This window comes from Symphalangus syndactylus, chromosome 3 (genome assembly GCF_028878055.3).
Source record: "Symphalangus syndactylus isolate Jambi chromosome 3, NHGRI_mSymSyn1-v2.1_pri, whole genome shotgun sequence".
Lineage (NCBI taxonomy): Eukaryota > Metazoa > Chordata > Mammalia > Primates > Hylobatidae > Symphalangus > Symphalangus syndactylus.
Genome location: NC_072425.2, coordinates 21,658,657 through 21,682,186, shown reverse-complemented (window position 1 = coordinate 21,682,186; position 23,530 = coordinate 21,658,657). Strand labels below are relative to the sequence as shown.

At 38.5% G+C, this 23,530-nt stretch overlaps 1 protein-coding gene across 13 annotated transcripts in view; it reads right to left on the bottom strand.

The window, feature by feature from the left end:
* STRBP (spermatid perinuclear RNA binding protein) overlaps positions 1 to 23,530 on the bottom strand; it is a 161,162-nt gene that overhangs the window by 70,711 nt on the left and 66,921 nt on the right. For 12 of the 13 annotated variants that reach the window (XR_008656499.2, XR_010119970.1, XR_010119969.1 and 9 more), the window contains exon 2: positions 3,941 to 4,108. Coding sequence is in view for 10 of the 13 variants with exons in the window: in XM_063636002.1 (XP_063492072.1) it covers positions 3,941 to 3,943 (3 nt within the window). In the remaining 3 variants the exon portion in view is untranslated. Of the gene's footprint in view, positions 1 to 3,940; positions 4,109 to 12,623; positions 12,643 to 23,530 lie in introns of those variants that run through there. The other variant, XM_055271179.2, reaches the window with a different exon arrangement.

Here is a 23,530-nt window from a genome sequence, read left to right as displayed (position 1 = left end):
ATAGTCCTAGCCACTCAGGATGCTGAGGCAGGAGGATCCTTAGAGCCCAGGAGTTCGAGGTTAAGTGAGCTATCACTGTGTCACTGCACTCCAACCTGGGCAACAGAGTAAGACCCAGGTCTCTATTTAAATTTTAGAATTTAGGATTTCATAATATAGAATAATACAAAATAAAAAGTTATCTGTGAACACTATAAGAAAACTATAAAAAAACATTAAAATAGTGTTCACTATTTGACATTCAAACCTTTGGTGCAAGGCCTTTAATTTTTTAAATAGACTAGTGGGAGACATTCCAAATGCAGAGTGGGAAAAATACATACTGCAAAATGACAAGCTAATTTACAAATGTATTATATTCTCAATCAAAATCTCCTCAGGATTGATTTACTTAAATCTCAACAAAAATCATTTTAAAGCTCATTTGGGGAAAAACATAAGTAAGAGTATCAAGAAATACTCTACAAAGATCGATGGGTAGTACCATTAACTAAAATGAAATATCAAATCAGTGGAACAGACCAGCACCCAGAAAATGAATGAATTTCATGAAAATCTAACAGAGTAGATTCTATACACTCATGAGTCACACATCCAAAAACCTTTAAATTTTTCCAAATTTACAAATATCACGAAGACACTTATACCGATACACAGCAAAATGAACAAGGATAACTTAGTGAGTTTTCCATAAAGCCTAAAATATTCCATTTAAAAGCTGGTTATACTGTCTTTACTTACATGAAATTATGTGTTAGTATATAGTAAATATTTTGTTTTGAAGTCCATCATAAACTAAAACATTCTCAATTTTTTATGAACAGTCTTGCCTCTTTTGTTCTTGTTTGAATATCTATGTTTAAAAATCACATTATTTTTGGATAATAGTAAGTTAACACTATAGTGTCACTGTCCTCTATAAAGCAAAGAAAACTTTGGTTGAAAAGGTAATCATCTGAAAACCTCTATCATTATATAAAAAGAGCTAAAATAGATTATAAAGGTTTTCTTTTTCTCAATAAAAATCACCTGTCTAGATGTCTTTCTTGCTCAACATCCACAACCAGTTTTCCAACTGGTGCAGTTTGCCACAAATAAACAAATTTTTTAAACACTTAGTGAGACATATTCATCTATCCCGAAGTAAGTACTAGAGAACAAAAGAGCCATAGAGTTGGAAACGCTAGGCTGTTAGCTAGGCTCATGTACTTGCTAAATTACCTAGTCCTGCACACCGGCCACACCTGAGCAAAATTGCATATTGCTACATTACATAAACATTTGTCATTTATCACACAAATAATACAGACTGCCAATGTTAAATCTAAAAATGTTACATCTAACATTCTACTGGATATGACAGGATAAGCATTATGAAACAACAGTGACAGGCCGCGCACGGTGGCTCACGCCTGTAATCCCAGCACTGTGGGAGGCCAAGGCAGGCGGATCACCTGAGGTCGGGAGTTCGAGACCAGTCTGACCAACATGAAGAAACCTCATCTCTACTAAAAATATAAATTTAGCCAGGCATGGTGGTACATGCCTGTAATCCCAGCTACTTGGGAGGCTGAGGCAGGAGAATTGCTTGAACCCAGGAGGCGGAGGTTGCAGTGAGCTGAGATCACGCCATTGCACTCTAGCCTGGGCAACAAGAGCAAAACTTCGTCTCAAAAAAAACAGTAACAGGAAAAATTGAAGAAATGCAGAGAAATCTTATTTACTCAAATAAGCTCTAAACAGATTTTAAGTATTAAAAAAATAAATCAGACTGGGCACAGTGGCTCACGCCTGTAATCCCAACACTTTGGGAGGCCGAGGAAGGTGGATCATCAGAGGTCAAGGAGTTCAAGACCAGCCTGGCCAACATGGTGAAACCCTATCTCTACTAAAAATACAAAAACTAGCCAGGTACGGTGGTACACCCCTGCAGTCCCAGCTACTCAGGAGGCTGAGGCAGGAGAATCACTTGAACCCGGGAGGCAGAGGTTGCAGTGAGCTGAGATCATGCCATTGCACTCCAGCCTGGGCAACAGAGTGAGACTCCATTTAAAAAAAAAAAAGACAAAAAACTGAATCAGAAGAACCATACAGAAAGAGAAAATTCTCATTGCAATCTGAGATCTAAAAAGCAAGTAATAAGAGAAACTAGAAAATACTCATTAATTAAATTATATAAAAACACAAAATTTATACACCAGAAAATCTAAGCTGAATTTAAAAAGAATAAACTAAGGAAGACATCATCCACTCTGACAAATAATAAAGCATTTCTTTTAGTTGTAAGAATATCAAGACTATAAGAAATGAGCAGAATGGGAGGTAAATAATTCACATGGTAAGATATAAAAGAATCAGTGTGGTTTTTTCACATTTCACCACATAACTAAAATGACAGGGAAAATCCCAAGTTAACACTTGTTCCCACAATCTAGATCTAAAATATCAGAATTTCTTCTCTAAGGAGTCAGCTGATTAAGTTATAATCCTTGGCACAAATATTTTTAAAAGCAAGTAACATTTAAAGAAACACCACCAGGCTGGGCACGGTGCCTCATGCCTATAATCCCAGCACTTTGGAAGGCTAAGGAAGCAGCAGGATTCCTTGAGCTAAGGCGTTCCAGACCAGCCTGGGCAACAAAGCAAAACCCTTCTCTACAAAAAAATTTTAAAATTTGCCAGATGTGGTGGCATGCACCTATAAGGCCAAGCTACTTGGGAGGCTTGAGGCAGGAAGATCCTTTGAGCCCAAGGAGTTGGAGTTTGCAGTGAGCTATGATCATGTCACTGCACTCCAGCCTGCACGACAGAGCAAGATCCTGTCTCAAAAAAAAAAAAAAAAAAAAAAAAAAATCAAAAAAATCACCACCAACAGACCAGCTAAACAACATATTCCAAATAATCATACTGGTGATTAATATTTTCTGCTTTTTCTCTCATTGGTAATGTGTTTTTAAAATCTTGGCCAGGCACGGTGGCTGATGCTTGTAATCCCAGCACTTTGGGAGGCTAAGGTGGATGGATCACCTGAGGTCAGTTCGAGACCAACCTGGCCAATATGGCGAAACCCCATCTCTACTAAAAATACAAAAAATTAGCTGGGCATGGTGGCGGGCACCTATAATCCTAGCTACTCAGGAGGCTAAGACAGGGAGAATTGCTTGAACCTGGGAGATGGAGGTTGCAGTGAGCCGAGATTGCGCCATTGCATTCCAGCCCGGACGACAGGGTGAGACTCCATCTTTAAAAAAAAAAAAAAAAAAAAAAAAGAAACCTTTTCTCGCTTATACTTAGGAGAAAAAAATTCACATAATACCTTCCAGAACTCATAATACTAAGGGAAAAAAAATCAGCACATTTTACCAATTAAAAGCCTAGGCACCAGAGACTATGAGCTCGTCTAACATCACAAATTCAAGTCTGAACTCTTCCCAAAAAGCAAGGTTTCTTTGATTCTCAATTCAGTGTCCCTACTATACTCAGCACTTGACACTATTATTTTAAAAGTATGTAAAAGAGGTGGCTTTTTCAGTTAAACATTCACACATATAATAAACTTCTACATCATTCATATCACTAATTAAAGGACTGGTTCAGAATTTTTAATTTCCACCAGAAAAAAACTGAACTTAAAGTTAAAAACCTAGCTATTTGTACCAGTTTGCTAACACCAGTTTTATTAGAAAATATTATTTATGAGCATTTCCTCCTTTGTTTTAATAATTCATGGCCTACAGGCTCATGGGGCCCTTGTGGTTTACAGGGCTTGTAATAAATCTGAATTCATTCGCTTTGAATAGTAGAGTGCCATCTTTATATGATACACTAAAGCCAGAAATTAACACCATTGTTTTTCATTTGCCCTCACTGTTAACATTTCCAATTTTAAATTACTAGAGTCTTTTGTAACTAAATTATGAAAATATCCACAATAACCTACCATGGTTTTCTATAGTATTTTAGCTTCTTTTTCCGATCCTTTCCCCTCTTTCTTGTCGTCTTCACTAGACACTGTTTTGTGTAACAATACCTCCTCATAAGCCTGAGTCCCCTGACAGCTCAGTGTCAATATAGCAAATATGTCTGAAGGCTTTTCTCTGGAACACACCTGCAAGAGAAGAGGAAAACAACTTCAAAAATGCTTATTTACTATTGGCCTCCAATCTGAGTGTGCAGCCCATAAACATGTTCCTGATTAAAAAGAAATAAACTCAATAGAGGAAAATTCCCTCAGTTCAAACAAAAAGCTAACACATCTTTTGAAGGCCTGGGCCCAGAAGCCTAGGTGATACGGCCAGAAAAGTAAGCCTCCTGTAGCTACAATGTGGCAGCTGGCTGACTAGCACTCAATGAGATAAATACATTTGCAAAGAGATTCAGTCAAGAAGCACCACCTGAAAGAGTAATACTACCACTGATGGCAACAAGTTGCAGTTAACCATCAGATTTTCAATTAGAAATTGGCATTACACAGACCCATCTGAAAATTCAGTAAAGACATCTGAAAATATAACAATACCAATGATTATTCCATGATGCTTTTACATTGGATACTGCCATTAAAGAGTACATGTTGGCACAATGTTTGTTCTTTAATTTTTTTCAGCCTAAAATTCAGAATGCTTTTTTGGCTCTACTTCCTAACTCCCAAAAGACCCTATTTATCCCTGGGCCTGTATGCACTGCTATGCCAGACTCCTGAATATTCACTAGATCCTGACTTCATTACCCCTGGATGTCCCTCACCAGATTTCCACAGTGTTATTTCTATCCAGAGGCCTAATCATTGTTACCTATTTTGTTCCACCTTTATGAGATTTTATTCCAGACAGAGTAAAAGTAAACTTTTCTGAGCACCGATGAAATACTTATAAACCCAGCTACAAGAAAAGGAGAAAAAATTAAAAAAAAAAAAAAAAACAGAACATCAAAATACAGCACATGCTTTAACTATGTGGCTATAAGAGGACATAATTTACATACCATATATCATATAAACTCACAAAGAAAATAACTTTCTCTTCATTTAAATATCTTTCCTTTAAATTAAATTTCCTTTTAATAAGGAAACACCCTATTGTCAGTAACAGTTTCTTAATATTACCAGTTAGGCCAAGTGAGGTGACTCATGCCTGTAATCCCAGTGCTTTGAGAAGCCAAGACAGGAGGATTGCTTGAAGCCAGAAGTTCGAGGCCAGACTGGGCAACAGAGCGATACCCTATCTCTTTAAAAAAATGATACTATTTAACAGAAGAGATTCTAATAAATGGGACTTACTTTATTATTACTCATATCGCATTAAGGAAGGAATGCACAAGTGCTGCAATTCATGGGATCCTTTTGGACAACCAAAAAACAGGGATAAAATATGATCCCACAGTAAGAGATATCTCAAAAATGCTCCATCTAAATAACATAATACTAAATATAATACTAAAATTATACCTTTCATATAAAGACCTTACTATGTAACTAAAGTCTTCAGCATCTCCCATTCCCAACACTACTCCATTCTAAGGGATTCGGCTAGTCACTATTTAGCTCTGAATCCAGCAGCCAAAAAGGATTGCTATGTGTTCCGTCAACAACTGAAACAAAGTACACAAGCTTTCTTTATATTAGTGAAGCCAGTTCTAGACCATCCTGGCTAACATGGTGAAAATAACAATACAAATTAACAATACAAAAACTAAAAATGCAAAAAAATTAGCCGGGCATGGTGGCAGGCACCTGTAGTCCCAGCTACTCGGGAGGCTGAGACAGGAGAATGGTGTGAACCCGGGAGGCGGAGCTTGCAGTCAGCCAAGATCATGCCACAACACTCCAGCCTGGGCAAAAAAGCAAGACTCCGTCTCAAAAAAAAAAAAAAAAATGTAGAGCCAGCCAGGCGTGGTGGCTCACGCCTGTAATCCCAGCACTTTGGGAGGCTGAGGCCAGGAGGATCACTTGAGCCTAGGAGTTCAAGACCAGCCTGGGCAACACGGTGAGACCCCATCTCTACCAAAAAAAAAAACAACAAATTAGGTGGGCATAGTGGCACATGCCTGTAGTCTCAGCTGCTCAGGAGGCTGAGGTGGAAGGATCACTTGAGCCCAGTAGGGTGAGGCTGCAGTGAGCCATGAACACGCCACTGCCCTCCAGCCTGAGCAACACAGCAAGACCCTGGTCTCAAAATAATTGAATAGATTGAAGGCAGAAAAGGAAGAACAATGCTATGAAACAAGCTTCAGATGTAGTGGAAAAATCATGGATCACCAATATGAAAAGTACAGCACTCCACAGTCATTTAGCATGGAGGGTAACTACCCTACCATCAAGAACCTCTGGGAACTTCAGAGTATGATAGCATAGTGCATTAACTCATGAAAAAAAAAACTCTCTCTCTATTCACTGTATATTCACTGAATGTTCTATTGGTGCTATAAAACAAACTTAAAAATCATCTGACCAACTCTACCCTCATTTTAAAAATGAAACAGAATCAGTGAACAAGGGACAAGACATGGTCTGAAACCTAAATTACAGACCAATGCTTTTTCCCCACTATTTATCAATCTGATTGAGAAAAAAGCCAAATTTATAATATATCTGGTTTACTCTAAACTGAAATGGAGAAATTACAGTCGCTTTTAAGAGTTTTTCTTTTTTTTTTAAAAAAAAAAAAAGGTCAACTTAGTGGATAAAATTCTGGTCTTAAATTTTTTTTAAAAACTAACTTTGCTAGTTAATAGCTATATGACCTTAGAAGTTATGTGACTCAAAGAGTCAATTTCCTTGGGTCTCTGTTTCCTTTCTTAATAAAATGAGAAATAATTCCACTACTAATTAGTAGATAACATGTATGTAGCTCAGACTTTGTACTTACTGTTCTGACACTTTGTACTCACTGTTCTAAGACTTTTCATATATTAACTCAAGCCTCCCAACAATCTCAATTACTGTCTCCAATTAACACATAAGGAAACTAAAGCACAAACAGATAACACAACCTAAATAAGACCATAAAGTAAACAGTAGAGCCAAGATTCATATCTAGACAATCTTCTTTAATATTGTTTTGGCTCTAAAGGACGTACATTTCCTATAGAGGACAAACTTCAGCTATTTCAAAAAAAAAAAAGTCTATGTGACCATAGAGCACACAGGCTTTGGAGTCAAGTACCAGCTTTGTCACTTCCCTTATCTGCGCCAGAGTTTTCTCCCCCGTGAAATGGGCTGACTAGCATCTACTCCAAACTAAATGGACAGGTTATATAAAAATACCTAATAATATCTTACAAATAGTATACACTCAATAAATGGTTTCAGGGAAAAAATACACCTCAAATTTCCTAATGTCAAACAGAAACATTTTGTTTCTACATCAGATATATGTAAATTTCTCTCAAAAACTGAGCCTAGAAAAATATTAACTAGGCACTCCTTAGAACGGCTTACACAGAAGGTGGCATTATATATAAAGGAATGTGTGTCACTTTTTAATTGAGCACTTTTTTCAAGTAACGGACATTATTTTCTAGAGCAGCTTTAGGTTTATAGAAAAGTTGAGTGGAAAGTGGAAAGAACTTCCATATACCTCTTCTCCCCACCAACCACCACCCACCACCACCCACCACACATCGTTTCTCCTATTCTTGACATGTTACCTTAGTGTGGTACATTTGTTACCACTGATAAACCAATGTTGATACATTATTATTAACTAAAGTTCACAGTTTACATTAGGGTTCACTCTTTGCATTGTACATTCTATGGATTTTTACAAATGACATGCATTCACCATTACAGTATCACACAAAATAGTTTTAGTTTAACACCCCTGAAAATCCCCTATGCTCCACCTATTTGACTTTCCCACCTTCCCCACCCCCAAGCCCTTGGCAATCACTAATTTTTTTCACAGTCTATAATTTTGCCTTTTCAAGAATGTCATATAGTTGGAATAATATATCATATGTAGCCTTTTGAGACTAGCTTCTTTCACTTAGCAATATGCATTTCAGGTTTCTCCATCTTTTCATGGACTGATAGCTCATTTCTTTTTATTGCTGAATAATATTCTGTTGTATGGATATAACAAAATTTATCCATTCAACTACCGAAGGACATCTTGATTGATTCCAAATTTTGGCAATTATGAATAAATTCCCAAAAACTTATTTTCAAAGTTTTTGGGTAAATCTCAAAACTAGGCCAGGTGCGGTGGCTCACGTCTGTTAATCCCAGCAGTCTGGGAGGCCGAGGCAGGCGGATCACAAGGTCAGAAGATCAAGACCATCCTGGCTAACATGGTGAAACCTCATCTCCACTAAAAAATACAAAAAATTAGCCAGGCATGGTGGTGGGCACCTGTAGTCCCAGCTACTCAGGAGGCTGAGGCAGGAGAATGGCCTGAACCCAGGAGGAGAAGCTTGCAGTGAGCTGAGATCGCCCAACTGCACTCCAGCCTGGGCGACAGAGTGAGACTCCATCTCGAAAATAAAAATAAAAATCTCAAAACTAACAAACAACTATGCCATCTATATTCAAACTATGAAACTTAAATATTTAGGGATTTTTTTTCCTGAAATACAATGAATATAGAAATACTTTCTTTAAAAATCCCAAGTAATGTTTTGCAAACAGTTTGTTATGGAATCCAGTAAATTTACTCTCAAAACAGTAACTGACTAGGAAACCTTCAATTTTGTGAATGCTAATATAAGCCACCTCTCTAAAACAAGCTATGTAAAAATAAACAGGCTTTATTTCATTATGAAAGAACCACCACACATCTACAATATTAAATATGGGCAAGAAAAAATTAGAAAAAGACACCTCACTGGCTAAGAAGATCATTTTAAGATAAACTATGTGAGATTCAATAGCAAAGACTTGGAACCAACCCAAAGGTCCAACAATGATAGACTGGATTAAGAAAATGTGGCACATATACACCATGGAATACTATGCAGCCATAAAAAACGATGAGTTCATGTCCTTTGTAGGGACATGGATGAAGCTGGAAACCATCATTCTCAGCAAACTATTGCAAGGACAAAAAACCAAACACCGCATGTTCTCACTCATAGGTGAGAACTGAACAATGAGAACACATGGACACAGGAAGGGGAACATCACACACCAGGGCCTGTTATGGGGTCGGGGGACGGGGGAGGGATAGCATTAGGAGATATACCTAATGTTAAATGACGAGTTAATGGGTGCAGCACACCAACATGGCACATATATACATATGTAACTAACCTGCACATCGTGCACATGTACCCTAAAACTTAAAGTATAATAATAATAATAAGAAAATGTGGCACATATACACCATGGAATACTATGCAGCCATAAAAAAGGATAAGTTCATGTCCTTTGTAGGAACACGGATGAAGCCGGAAACCATCATTCTCAGCAAACTATCACAAGGACAGAAAACCAAACACCGCATGTTCTCACTCATAGGTGGGAACTGAACAATGAGAACTCTTGGACACAGGGCGGGGAACATCACACACCCAAGGCCTGTCGTGGGGTGGGGGGCTGGGGGAGGGATAGCATTAGGAGAAATACCTAATGTAAATGATGAGTTGATGGGTGCAGCAAACCAACATGACACATGTATACCTATGTATCAAACCTGCACGTCGTGCACATGTACCCTAGAACTTAAAGAATAAAAATAAAAATTAAAAAAAGAAAAAAGATAAATTATGTGAGATTTACAAGTATATATTTATTAATTGCCTATTAATTTGTATGTATATGCTTGGTAGTATGGAGAATACAAAGATGAATCAACTCAGAACACACTAAGGGGCCAGGTGTGGTGGCTCACACCTGTAATTCCAGCACTTTGGGAGGCAGAGGTGGGTGGATCACTTGAGGTCAGGAGTTCAAGGCCAGCCTGGCCAACATGGTGAAATCTTGTCTCTACTAAAGATACAAACATCAGCCAAACGTGGTGGCACATGCCTGTAATCTCAGCTGCTCGGGAGACTGAGGCAGGAGAATCACTTGAACCCAGGAGGCAGAAGTTGCAGTGAGCCAAGATCGTGCCACTGCACTCCACCCTGGGCAACAGAGTGAGACTCCATCTCAAAAAGAAAAAAAAAAAAGAACACACTAAGGAAAGTAGGAGCAAATACATATAAATCCAATACTCTCCCCAAATCCCTTCAAATAAATTCAACTTTCTCTACATGGTGGCATTATTTCTATGCAATAGTAATGAGAAAAGAACACTGAATTTCAATATTTTCTTCTGGAAGCTTCCTTTTTATGTAACAAAAAAAAAAGGCACATGCAAGAAGGTTAAACCTATCAATTACTTATCGATAGCTAATATAAAATCCTCACCTAGTTCCAAATTCCGGCTATTCCTCCTTACCCAAAAACACCTATAATGATGGAAAAGCTCTATTCTACCATATCACTTGAAGGCTTGCAATAATGGGCAGAGGCCAAAAGGTCTTTTCTCAACTAACGGTATGTACAAAGAAGATGCAATGGCTATAATCCGAACCTAAAATATACTGAATGAGCCAGCTAAGTCGAACCAGAATGAGATTCCTGAATATTTACTGTCAGTGAGCAAAATGGAAAAGCTCTTATTGAATAACCAATCAAAAGAGTGGATAACAGAAAAACACATACCTTCACTAAAATAAACAGTTATTAGCCCTTCCCAATCACTGGCACCTTATGTGACAAAACAACATTCAGCCAGACAGATGACTCACTTGGTGAAAGAACCAAAAATTCAATGCATTTCAACAAGTATTTACTGAACACCTGTAATAACCCAGGCACTGTCCTAGGCACTTTGGCCACCAACAGTGAACAAAACAGACAAAAATCCTTGCCTTTGTGGTTTAAGTTCAGAAGAGGCAAATAATCAAAAGACAGTAAATATAAAAATAAGAAAATTAAGCAGTACGTTAGAAGGTGTGAAATGCTTGGAAAAGAGAGGAAGCAAGTTGAGGAGGCAACAGAGTAAGCACACACAGATAATACATGGAGAGGGAGTGCCATTTTAAGAGAGTCAAGGGTTCACTGCAAAGGTGGCACCTAAGCAAAGACTTGATGGGGTGAAAAGCCATGCAGATGTCTATGAATTGAGCACTGCTGGCAGGGGAGTTAAAGCAGTGGTCCTAAGGGAGGGTGTGCCTGCGTTAAGTGGAATAATAATAATGAGTCCAAAGTGGCCGCAGTGGGGTGGGGGAGAGAGGAGGGCAGAGAGGACAGAAAGGTGGGGGTGAGGGGACCAGACCATATATGGCAGAGGCTGGCAAACTTTTTCTTTAAAGTGCCAGATAGTAAATACATCAGGCTTTTCATGCCATAAGGTCTCTACTACTCAACTCTGCTTTTGTGGTGCAAATGTAGCCATACATAATAGGCGAACAAATGGGTGTGGCTCTGTTCCAATAAAACTTAATTACGGACACTGAAATTTGAATTACATGTAATTTTCACATCAAAAAATATCAACTTTTGATATTTTTTAACCACTTAAAAGTATAAAAACCATTCTTAGCTCACTGGTCATACAAAAACAGGCAATGGGCCAAATTTGGTCATGGGTCAGTTTGTCAAGTCCTAATTTAGGGCCCTTCTGGTCACTCTGAAGACTGTAATTTTTACTCTGAGATGGGGAGCCCTTAGAGGATTTTCAGTACAGAATGACAACATTTAAGTCATATCTTTAAAAGATCACTATGGTTACTATGTTGAAAACACTGTATAAGAGTGGAAGGAAGGAAGCCACTAAAGGAGGTTTAGTGATCATATTCTGGATATATTTTGAAGGTAAAAGCCACAGAATTTCGAATAGATTGGATGTGGGGTGTGAAGGAACTGGAGGCATCAGGATTGACTTCAAGGTTATTGGCCTGAGCAACTGAGTTAAGGAAGGTGCCAGGGAGAGGAGGTTTTGGGAATAAGATCAGAAATTCAGCTTTGGACATGCTGACATTGAATTTGAGGTATTTATTAGACATGTAAGAAGGCAGCTGGGTATGGACCTAGTGTTCAGCAGAGAGGTCTGGATTAGGATATAAATTTGGGAGTTTTCAGTAGTTTAGTATGTGAAGCCACAAAATGGCCAAGGGAGTGGGTGTACCAATGAATACAAAAAAAGCAAAAGGAGAAGCACAACTACACTCAGAGAAGGAGTAACCTAAGAGATGGCAGGAAAATGAGACTGTGCTGTTTGGAAAGTCAACAAAGGAAAAATTACAAAGGAGGCAAGATGTCTAAATTAAACACAAAGGGCTGGGTGCAGTGACACAGGCCTATAGTCCCAGCTACGCGGGAGGCTGAGGTGGGAGGATCATTTGAGCTCAGGGGAGGGTCATTTGAGCTCAGAAGTTCATGCCCAGCCTAGCCAACATACAGAGACCCCCGTCTCAATTTTTAAAAAGGGAAAGGGGGTAGTGCATAGGAACAGTAATCTTGTTTTAATCCTTGTTTTACTACTACAGATATCTAATAATTCAAGGATACTTACATATTTGGAAGTATTGTATACTACTGTGTAAAGTTGTTTTACTATGTTTTACCATTTACGGGGAATTATCCTCTCCTACACTATACTATTCTCACTTCAGCCCATCATTGAGGAAAATTTTACCTTGAGAACATCAGACTCCTCTTCAAAACCTTCGATAACCACTAATTACCTAAGCAACTGGCACTAAACTCAAATATTCAGTGGCATCCAAGGTCCTATCGTAATTCTGGTCATTTCTCTCACCACCATAGCTCCAGTCAACACGGGAATAACGACTCTATGCCAGAACACCTTGCAATGTGCTACCGCTAAGCTTGAAGTTAAACGATTCCCTTACCTGGACTGCAGCCCCTATGCCATCATGATTTGTCATTGTTCTATTCACCAAATGCCCATCTCAAATCTACCCCTCCATGAAGCCTTACCTAATACTTCAGTTTATATAATTTCTTCCTCCTTTGAGCCATCCAGCACTGTTTCAGCTTCCTTTATATTTCTATTACTCAGTTTTAATGATACGATTTACTATTATCTCCACAGCACCTAGTACATCACCCTGTACTCAGCAGAGGCTCAATAGAATTTGAATTCAACTCTAAATTTGTCCTTCCTTAGAGTGCCATAACCACAGAATCTAAGGAGGTTCCATCCAAAAGGTCACCATCTCTTCCCCATTATGTCCATGGCAGTCATCACCACAGTGACTAACAGGGAATTTCTGACTCGTCCTCCATAAGCACAAATTCCGTTACTTATTTGACTTATCCATCTTGGATTAATCCCCCAAACCCTATCCCATTCCTTCAGGACTTTAGTATTGTACTTAGCTCAGTGACACACTCAACTTTACTTCTGGCATAAATATTAGAATTTTAATAATCGCAGAGATGACCCTTCTAAAATTCAGGCTTCTCCAGTCCTTGTATTCCTTTCCTCCAATGTTCTCATCTTCTTTCCTATTTTAGACAAACATGCCCCACTGGGACCTATAATCGCTAATGCTACCGCCTTTCACAGTCCCTCATCCTTTTCATGCCCTCATTTCTGTCCTTATCCAACCGAAATTATGTGATCCATCATTTATCATTCACACCAGCAATTGCTTCTCTTTTCTTCTCCCAGCAAAACTCTAACCCTGTTAAATCCAACCCTCTTGGCCACACCACATCATTAACCATGTACATTAAATATAACTAAGAAAAAAAAAGTATCACATAATCATGCTAATTAGTCTTTTTCATGACCCTTAGCCTCAAAAGGCCCAATAATCAATAGTTCTAAAGGGATTTGAAAATGTGAAGTCAAGTTTTTTTAGTTGTAAGAATGACTAGGTAGGTAATCCTGGCATTTGGGACCCTGGAATGCGAAATATCCTGCAATGTCCAAGATCTATCCCACCTAAAAATGCAAGTAGGAGCCTCAATGAAAAAGTTAAATGTTCATTCACTTCCCCACTCTCCTAATGATTTTCTCACACTTCTCTTGTCTCTTCCAACATCTATACTCTTACCTCCTCACATTCAACAGGTCACCCTGCTTCCTACTTCATGCAAATTGCCAACCTTGCTGCATCATTAACCATATATTCTTCCTTCCTGTTATTATAAATGAACTGTCCCCATTCCTATCTAATGCAAATTCCTGAACTCAAACTCTACTGGATCCCACCTCCTTTTGCCTACTTGGGATGTTACTCAGTAATCATCCCCTCCTGTATCATCAGTTTTACCCGTTCTACTGGATCATTTCTATCAGCATTCCCACACGTTGTAATAGCACCCATCAATAAAAATAAAAAGGGAAAAAACATTAAAAACCATCCCTGACCTCTCGCTTTGCTACAGCTACTAACCCAATTCTCTGCTCTCATTTTAGAGCATAACTGAGTTTACACTTTGGGTTTTTATTTCCTCTCCTTCCATTCTCTCTTAAATCCACCCCAATCAGCCTCTCATCCCAATGCTCCATCAAAACAGCTCTTGTCAAGGTCCCCTATTAAGGATTTTCATGGTATTTAATGCTGTGAACAATTCTCAATCCTCCTCTTAGTTGACTTCTCAGCAACAGGTGACGCAGCTGACTGTTTCTTACACTTTACTTCCCTTGGCTTCCATCCAAGACACCACTCTCTTAGTTCTCCTCCTACTTTATAAATTACTCCCTTGTATCCTTTTCTTCTTTATCTCCACAACCTCTAAATGCTGAAGTGCCTCAAGACTCAGCCCTCAGACTTCATCTCTTCTCTATCTTACCTTCAACATTCCCTTGGCAATGTCACCTAGGTTTGAGACTTTAAATACCATCTATATACTGAGGACCTCCCAAATTCATATGAACCTGAGTTCCAAATTCACATTCAAATAAATAATCAACACATCCACTTGGATGTTTAATAAGCATCTTAAACCTAATGTGTCAAAAACAAAACAAAAAAAACCATACAACTTTGCTCCTCCTGGTCTTCCCTCCCTCAAGAGAAGGCAACTACTTCATCCCTTCAATTGTTCATGCCAAAAACTTGAAAGTCATCCCTGACTCCTTTCTTCCTCCCACATCTCACATCTGATCCATCATTAAATCCTGTTACCTATACCTTATAACACTATCTAAAATCTGACTACTGGGAAGTCCTAGCTAGAATAATCAGACAAGAGAAAGAAATAAGGAGCATTCAAATTGGAAAGGAAGAAGCCAAATTATCCTTATTTGCAGATAATATGATCTCATATTTGCAAAAACATGAAAACTGCACCAAAAAACTATTAGAACTGATAAACAAATTCAGTAAAGTTGCAGGATACAAAATCAACATAAAAAATCAGTAGCATTTCTATATGCCAACAGCAAACACTCTGAAAGAAATCAAGAAAATAATCCCATTTATAATGGCTTTGAATAAAACTAAATACCTAGGACTAAACTTAACCAAAGAAGTGAAAGATCTCTACAATGAAAACTATAAAGTGCTGATGGAAGAAATTGAAGAGGACACAAAAAAATTGAAAAGATATTCTATATTCATGGATTGAAAGCATCAATATTGTTAAAATGTCCATACCACCCAAAGCAATCTACAGGTTCAATGCAATCTCTATTAAAATACTAATGACAGTCTTCACAGAAATAGAAAAAAATAAAATCCTAAAATTTACACAGTACCACAAAAGACCCAGACTAGCCAAAGCTATCGTGAGTAAAAAGAACAAAACTGGAGGAATCACATTATCTGACTTCAAATTATATGACATAGCTGTTGTAACAAAAACAGCATGGTGCTGGCATAAAAACAGACACAAAGACCAATGGAACATAATAGAGAACTCAGAAGTAAATCCATACATCTACAGTGGATTCATTTGTGACAAAGGTCCAAAGAACATACACTATGCAAAGGACAGGGTCTTCAATGAATGGTGCTGGGAAAACTGCATATCCATATGCAAAAGAATGAAATTAGACCCCTATCTTTCATCATATACAAAAATCAAATCAAAGTGGATTAAAGAATTAATGTAAGGCCTGAAACTACTAAAAGAAAACATTGAGAAACTATCCAGGACATTGGACTAGGCAATGCTGTATTGAGTAACGCCCCACAGCGAAGGCAACCAAGGCAAAAATGGACAAATGGGATCACATCAAGTTGAAAAGCTTCTGCAAAGCAAAGGAAACAATCAACAAAGTAAAGAGACAACCCAAAGAATGGAAGAAAATAGTTCCATTAGATGCAAACTATCCATCTGACAACAGATTAATAACCAAAATATATAGGGAGCTCAAACAACTCAATAGGAAAAAAAGATCTAATAACCCAATTAAAAAATGGACAAAAAATTTGAACAGGTACTTCTCAAAAGAAGGCATACTAATGGCAAACAGGTGTATGAAATGGTACTCAACATCACTGATCATCAGAGAAGTGCAAATCAAAACTATAATGAGATATAATCTTATCCCAGTTAAAATGGCTTTTATCCAAAAAGCAGGCAATAACAAATGCTGGCAAGGATATATAGAAAAGGAAACCCTTGTATACTGTTGGTAGGAATGTAAATTAGTTCAACCAGTTTGGAGAACAGTTTGAAGGTTCCTCAAAAAACTAAACATGGAACTACTATATGATTCAGCAATCTCACGGCTAGGTATATACCCAAAAGAAAAGAAATCAGTACATTGAAAAGGTAACTGCACTCCCATGCTTATTGCCACACTATTAACAATAGCCAAGATTTGGAAGCAACCTGAATGTCCAAGAAGAGACGAATGAATAAAGTAAATGTGGTACATATACATAATGGAGTACTATTCTGCCATAAAAAAGAATGAGATCTTGTTATTTGCAACAACATGGATGGAACTGGAAGTCATTAGGTTAAAATGAAGTAAGCCAGGCACAGAAAAACAAACTTCGAATGTTCTTACTCATTTGTGGAAGCTAAAAATTAAACAATTAAACTCAAAAAAATAGAGCAGAATGATGGTTATCAGAGGCCGAGAGGGTGGGGAAGAAGTGGAGATGGTTAATGGGTACAAAAAACATAGTTAAATAGAATGAAAACAATCTAGTATTTGACAACACAACAGGGTGATTACAGTCAGTAATTTTTTTTATTTCAATTCCTTTTGGGGTACAAGTGGGTTTTGTTACATGGCTGAAATATAAAATGGCAAATTCTGAAATTTTAGTGCACTCATCACCCAAGCAGTGTACACTGTACCTAATGTGTAGTACTTTTTTTTAAATCCCAGCCTCCCCTCCCGCCGTCCCTCTTCTGAGTCTCTAAAATTCATTATATCACTCCATATGCCTTTGGGTACTCATAACTTAGCTTTCACTTATTCATAGCTTGGCTTTCCATTCCTGTGATACTTCACTCAGAATAATGGCCTCTAGCTCCATACAAGTTGCTGTGAAACATATTTCTTTTTTTTTTTTCTGACACGGAGTCTCACTCTGTCACCTAGGCTGCAATGCAGTGGCACAATCTCAGCTCACTGCAACCTCCACCTCCCGGCTTCAAGCGATTCTCCTGCCTCAGCTTCCCGAGTAGCTGGGATTACAGGTACCCGCCACCATGTCCCGCTAATTTTTGTATTTTTAGTAGAGACAGGGTTTCACCCTGTTGGCCAGGGTTGTCTCAAACTCCTGACCTCAAGTTATCTGTTTGCCTAGACCTCTCAAAGTGCTGGGATTACAGGCGTGAGCCACCGAGCCTGGCTCTTTGTCTTTTTTTTTTTTTTTTTTTTTTTTTTATTATACTTTAGGGTTTTAGGGTACATGTGCACAATGTGCAGTTTTGTTACATATGTATCCATGTGCCATGTTGATTTCCTGCACCCATTAACTCGTCATTTAGCATTAGGTGTATCTCCTAATGCTGTCCCTCCCCCCTCCCCCCACCCCACAACAGTCCCCAGAGCGTGATGTTCCCCTTCCTGTGTCCATGAGTTCTCATTGTTCAATTCCCACCTATGAGTGAGAACATGCGGTGTTTGGTTTTTTGTCCTTGTGATAGTTTACTGAGAATGATGTTTTCCAGTTTCATCCATGTCCCTACAAAGGACACGAACTCATCATTTTTTATGGCTGCATAGTATTCCATGGTGTATATGTGCCACATTTTCTTAATCCAGTCTATCGTTGTTGGACATTTGGGTTGGTTCCAACTCTTTGCTATTGTGAATAGTGCCGCAATAAACATACGTGTGCATGTGTCTTTATAGCAGCATGATTTATAGTCCTTTGGGTATATACCCAGTAATGGGATGGCTGGGTCAAATGGTATTTCTAGTTCGAGATCCCTGAGGAATCGCCACACTGACTTCCACAATGGTTGAACTAGTTTACAGTCCCACCAACAGTGTAAAAGTGTTCCTATTTCTCCACATCCTCTCCAGCACCTGTTGTTTCCTGATTTTTTAATGATGGCCATTCTAACTGGTGTGAGATGGTATCTCACTGTGGTTTTGATTTGCATTTCTCTGATGGCCAGTGATGAGGAGCATTTCTTCATGTGTTTTTTGGCTGCATAAATGTCTTCTTTTGAGAAGTGTCTGTTCATGTCCTCTGCCCACTTTTTGATGGGGTTGTTTGTTTTTTTCTTGTAAATTTGTTTGAGTTCATTGTAGATTCTGGATATTAGCCCTTTGTCAGATGAGTAGGTTGCAAAAATTTTCTCCCATTGTGTAGGTTGCCTGTTCACTCTGATGATAGTTTCTTTTGCTGTGCAGAAGCTCTTTAGTTTAATGAGATCCCATTTGTCGATTTTGGCTTTTGTTGCTCTTTGTCTTTTTAATAACGACCATTCTTTCAGGAGTAGGGTGGTATCTCACTGTGGTTTTAATCTGCATTTCCCTGATGATTAGTGATGTTGAGCATTTTTTTCATATGTATCCTGGCCATTTATATATTTTCTTTTCATAAATGTCTACTCATGTCTTTTGCCTACTTTTTATTTTTTATTTTTTTAAGACAGAGTCTCACTCCATCACCCAGGCTGAAGTGCAACGGCACGATCTCAGCTCACTGCAATCTCCACCTCCTGGGTTCAAGCAAATCTCCCACCTCAGCCTCCCAAGTAGCTAACGGGCACCCGCCATCATGCCAGGCTAATTTTTTTGTATTTTTGTAGAGACATATTTTCACTATATTGGCCAGGCTGGTCTTGAACTCCTGACATCAGGTGATACACCCGCCTCAGCCTTCCAAAGTTCTGCGATTACAGGTGTGAGCCACGGCGCCCAGTCTTTTGCCTGCTTTTTAATGGGATTTTTTTTTTTTTTCTTGATTTGAGTTCCTTATAGATTCTGGATACTAGTCCTTGGTTGGATGCATAGTTTGAAAATATTTTCTCCTATTGTGTGGGTTGTCTGTTTACTCTGTTATTTCTTTTGCAGAAGCTTTTTAGTTTAATCAGGTCCCATTTATTTATTTTCGTTTTTGTTGCATGTGCTTTCGGGGTCTTAGCCATAAATGCTTTGCCTAGGCCAATGTCTAGAAGAATTTTTCCAACATTATCTTCCAGAATTTTTATGGTCTCAGGTCTCACATTTAAGTCCTTGTTCCATCTTGATTTTTGTATATAGTGAGAGATGGACAGCTTCACTCATCTACTACATGTAGTTTGCCAATTTTCCAAGGACCATTTATTAAATAGTGTCCATTCCCCAATTTATGTTTATGTATGCTTCATCAAAGATCAGTTGGCTGTACATATTTGGCTTATTTCTGGGCTCTCTATTCTGTTTCATTTGTCTACATCCCTACTTTTATTTTTGAGATGGAGTCTTGCTCTGTCGCCAGGCTGGAGTGCAGTGGCACGATCTGGGCTCACTGCAACCTCTGCCTCCTGGGTTCAAGTGATTCTCTTGCCTCAGCCTCCCGAGTAGCTGAGACTACAGGCACGTGCCACCACATCCAGCTCTAATTTTTAATAGAGATAGGGTTTCATCATGCTGGCCAGGATGGTCTTGATCTTTTGACCTGTGATCTGCCCACCTCGGCCTCCCAAAGTGCTGGGATTACAGGCGTGAGCCACCGCGGCCAGCCTATGTGCCTACTTTTATACCAGCACCATATACTGTTTTGGTAACTGTATCCTTGTAGTACAGTTTAAAGTCCTGTAATGTGATGCCTCCAGATTTGTTATTTTTGCTTAGAATGGCTTTGACTATGCAGGCTCTTTTTTGGTTCCATACGAATTTTAGGATTGTTTTTTCTAATTCTGTGAAAAATGATGTTGGTATTTTGATGGGAAGTGCATTGAATCTGTAGATTGCTTTGGGCAGTATAGTCATTTTCACAATATTGATTCTTCCAATCCATGGGCATGGGATGTGTTTCCATTTGTTTGTATCATCTACGGTTTCTTTCAGTAGTGCTTTGTAGTTCTCCTTGTAGAGATCCTTCACCTCCTTGGTTAGGTATATTCCTAGGTATTTTATTTTATTTGCAGATGTTATAAAAGGGACTGAGTTCTTGATTTGATTCTAAGCTTGATCATTGTTGGTGTATAGCAGTGCTATCGATTTGTGTACACTGATTTTGCAACCTGAGACTTTACTGAATTTGTTTATCAAATCTAAGAGTCTTTACGACTTTCTAGCCATACAATCATATCATCTGCAAACAGCAATAATTTGACTCTCTCCTTTCCAATTTGGATACCCTTTATTTCTTTCTCTTGCCTAATTTATCTGGCTAGTACTTCCAGAACTATGTTTAATAGGAGTGGTGAAAGTGGGCATCCTTGTCTTGTTCCTGCTCTCGGGGGAATGCTTTCAACTTTTCCCCATTCCGTATGATGTTGGCTGTACGTTTGTCATAGATGGCTTTTATTATTTTAAGGTAGGTCCCTTCTATGCCTACTCTCAACAGTTTGTTGACAGTTTTTATCATGAAGTGTGCTGGATTTTGTCAAATGCTTTTTCTACATCTATTGAGATGATCATATGGCTTTTGTTTTTAATTGTTTATGTGCTGTATCACGTTTACTGACTTGCATATTTTAAACTACTCCTACTAGACAAGTTTCTTGAAGACAGCAGATATTTCGATTCTGTACCCATTCTGCCATGAAACCCACTTGATCATGATGAATTATCTTTTTGATGTATTGTTGAATTCAGTTAGCTAATATTTTGTTGAGGATTTTTGCATCTATGTGCATCACAAAAATTGCTCTGCAGTTTTCTTCTTTTGTTGTGTCCTTTCCTAGTTTTCTAATTAGGGTGATACTGGTTTCATATAATGATCTAGGGAGGATTCCTTCTCTCAATCTTTTGGAACAGTTTCAGTAGGATTGGTACCAAGTCTCTGAATGTCTGGTAGAATTCAGCTGTGAATTCGTCTGATCCTGGGCTTTTTCTGTTGACAATTTTTTTTCTTTTTTTTGAGACGGAGTCTCACTCTGTCGCCCAGGCTAGAGTGCAGTGGCGCGAACTTGGCTCACTGCAAGCTCTGCCTCCTGGGTTCACGCTATTCTCCTGTCTCAGCCTCCCAAGTAGCTGGGACTACAGGCGCCCGCCACACACCCTGCTAATTTTCTTTTTTTTTTTTTTTTTTTTTTTTTTTTTGTATTTTTAATAGAGACTGGGTTTCACCGTGTTAGCCAGGATGGTCTCGATCTCCTGACCTCATGAGCCGCCCGCCTCAGCCTCCCAAAGTGCCGGGATTACAGGCATGAGCCACCACACCCGGCCGGCAATTTTTTAATTACTGATTTAATCTCACTGCTTGTTATTGGTCTGTTCAAGGTTTTATTTCTTCCTGATTTAATCTAGGAAGGTTGTATGTTTCCAGGAATTTGTTCATTTCCTTTGGCTTTTCTAGTTTGTGCACATAAAGGTGTTAATAGTAGTCTGGAATGATCTTTTGTATTTCTGTGGTGTCAAGTGCAATGTCACCAGTTTCATTTCTAATTGAGCTTATTTGGGCCTTCTCTTCTTGATTAATCTAGCTCATGGTTTACCAAATTTGTTTATTTTTTCAAAGCGACAGCACATTTCACTGATCTTTTGTATTTGTGTGTGTGTGTTTGAATTTCATTTAGTTCTGCTCTGATCTTTACTTCTTCTTCTAGCTTTTAGTTTGTTCTTGTTTCTCCAGTTCCTTGAGGTGTGACATTAGGTTGTCAATTTGTGCTCTGAAATTCTGATGTAGGCATTTAGTGCTATAAGCTTTCCCTCAGCACTCCTTTTGCTGTATCCCAAAGGTTTTGATAACTTGTCTCATTATTATCATTCAATTCAAAGAATTTTAAAATTTCCGTCTTGGTTTCATTGTTAACCCAGATATCATTCAGGAGCAGAATATTTAATTTCCATGTATTTGTATAGTTTTGAGAGTTCCTTTTTGACTAGTACTTCCAGAACAGTACTTCTTCGACTAGTACAAACTAGAGTTGATTTCTAGTTTTATGCCGCTGTGGTCTGCAGGGATACTGGATATAATTTCGATTTTTTTTTTTTTTTTTTTGAGACAGAGTCTCGCTCTGTCACCCAGACTGGAGTGCAGTGGTGCAATCTTGGCTCACTGCAAGCTCCGCCTCCCGGGTTCACACCATTCTCCTGCCTCAGCCTCTCGGAGTAGCTGGGACTATAGGCACCTGCCACCACACCCGGCTAATTTTTTTTTTTTTTTTTTTAGTAGAGATGGGGTTTCACCGTGGTCTCGATCTCCTGACCTCGTGATCCGCCCACCTCGGCCTCCCAAAGTGCTGGGATGACAAGCGTGAGCCACCGCGCCCAGCCATAATTTCGATTTTTTAAAATTTATTGAGACTTGCTTTGTGGCCTATCATATGATCTATCTTGGACAATGTTCCATGTGCTGATAAAAATGTATATTCTGCAGATCTTAGGTAGAATGTTCTCTAAATATCAGTCCATTTGTTCTACCATGTTATTTAAGTCCATTGTTTCTCAGTTGACTTTTAGTCTCAAAGATCTGTCTAGTGTTGTCAGTGGTGTACTGAAATCTACCACTACTACTGTTTTGCTGTCTATCTCATTTCTTAGGTCTAGTAGTAATTGTTTTACAAATCTGGGAGCTCCAGTGTTACGTGCATCTAACTTTAGAATTGTAATATCTTGTTGAATTGATTGTTTTATCATTATATAGTGACTATATTTGCCTTTACTGTTGTTGCTTTGAAGTTTGTTTTGTCTAAGAATAGCTACTCCTGTTTGCTTTTGGTTTCCATTTCTGTGGAATACCTTTTTCCACTTTTCTGAGTTTACAACACTCCTTCTGTTAGGTGAGTTTCTTGAAGACAGCAGATATTTAGATTCTGTATCCATTCTGCCATTTTGTATCCGTTAGGTGGAGCTAGTTTAGGCCACTGACATTCAATGCTAATATTGAGACGTGAAGTATCATTCTCTTTATCATGTTGATACCTAGTTTGTTTGTTTGTTTGTTTTTTTCACTGTATAATTGTTTTACAGATCCTGTGGGTTTTAAGCTTTCTACTTTGGTGCATATCAGCCTTTTGTTTCAAGGTTTAGAACTCCTTTTAGCATTTCTT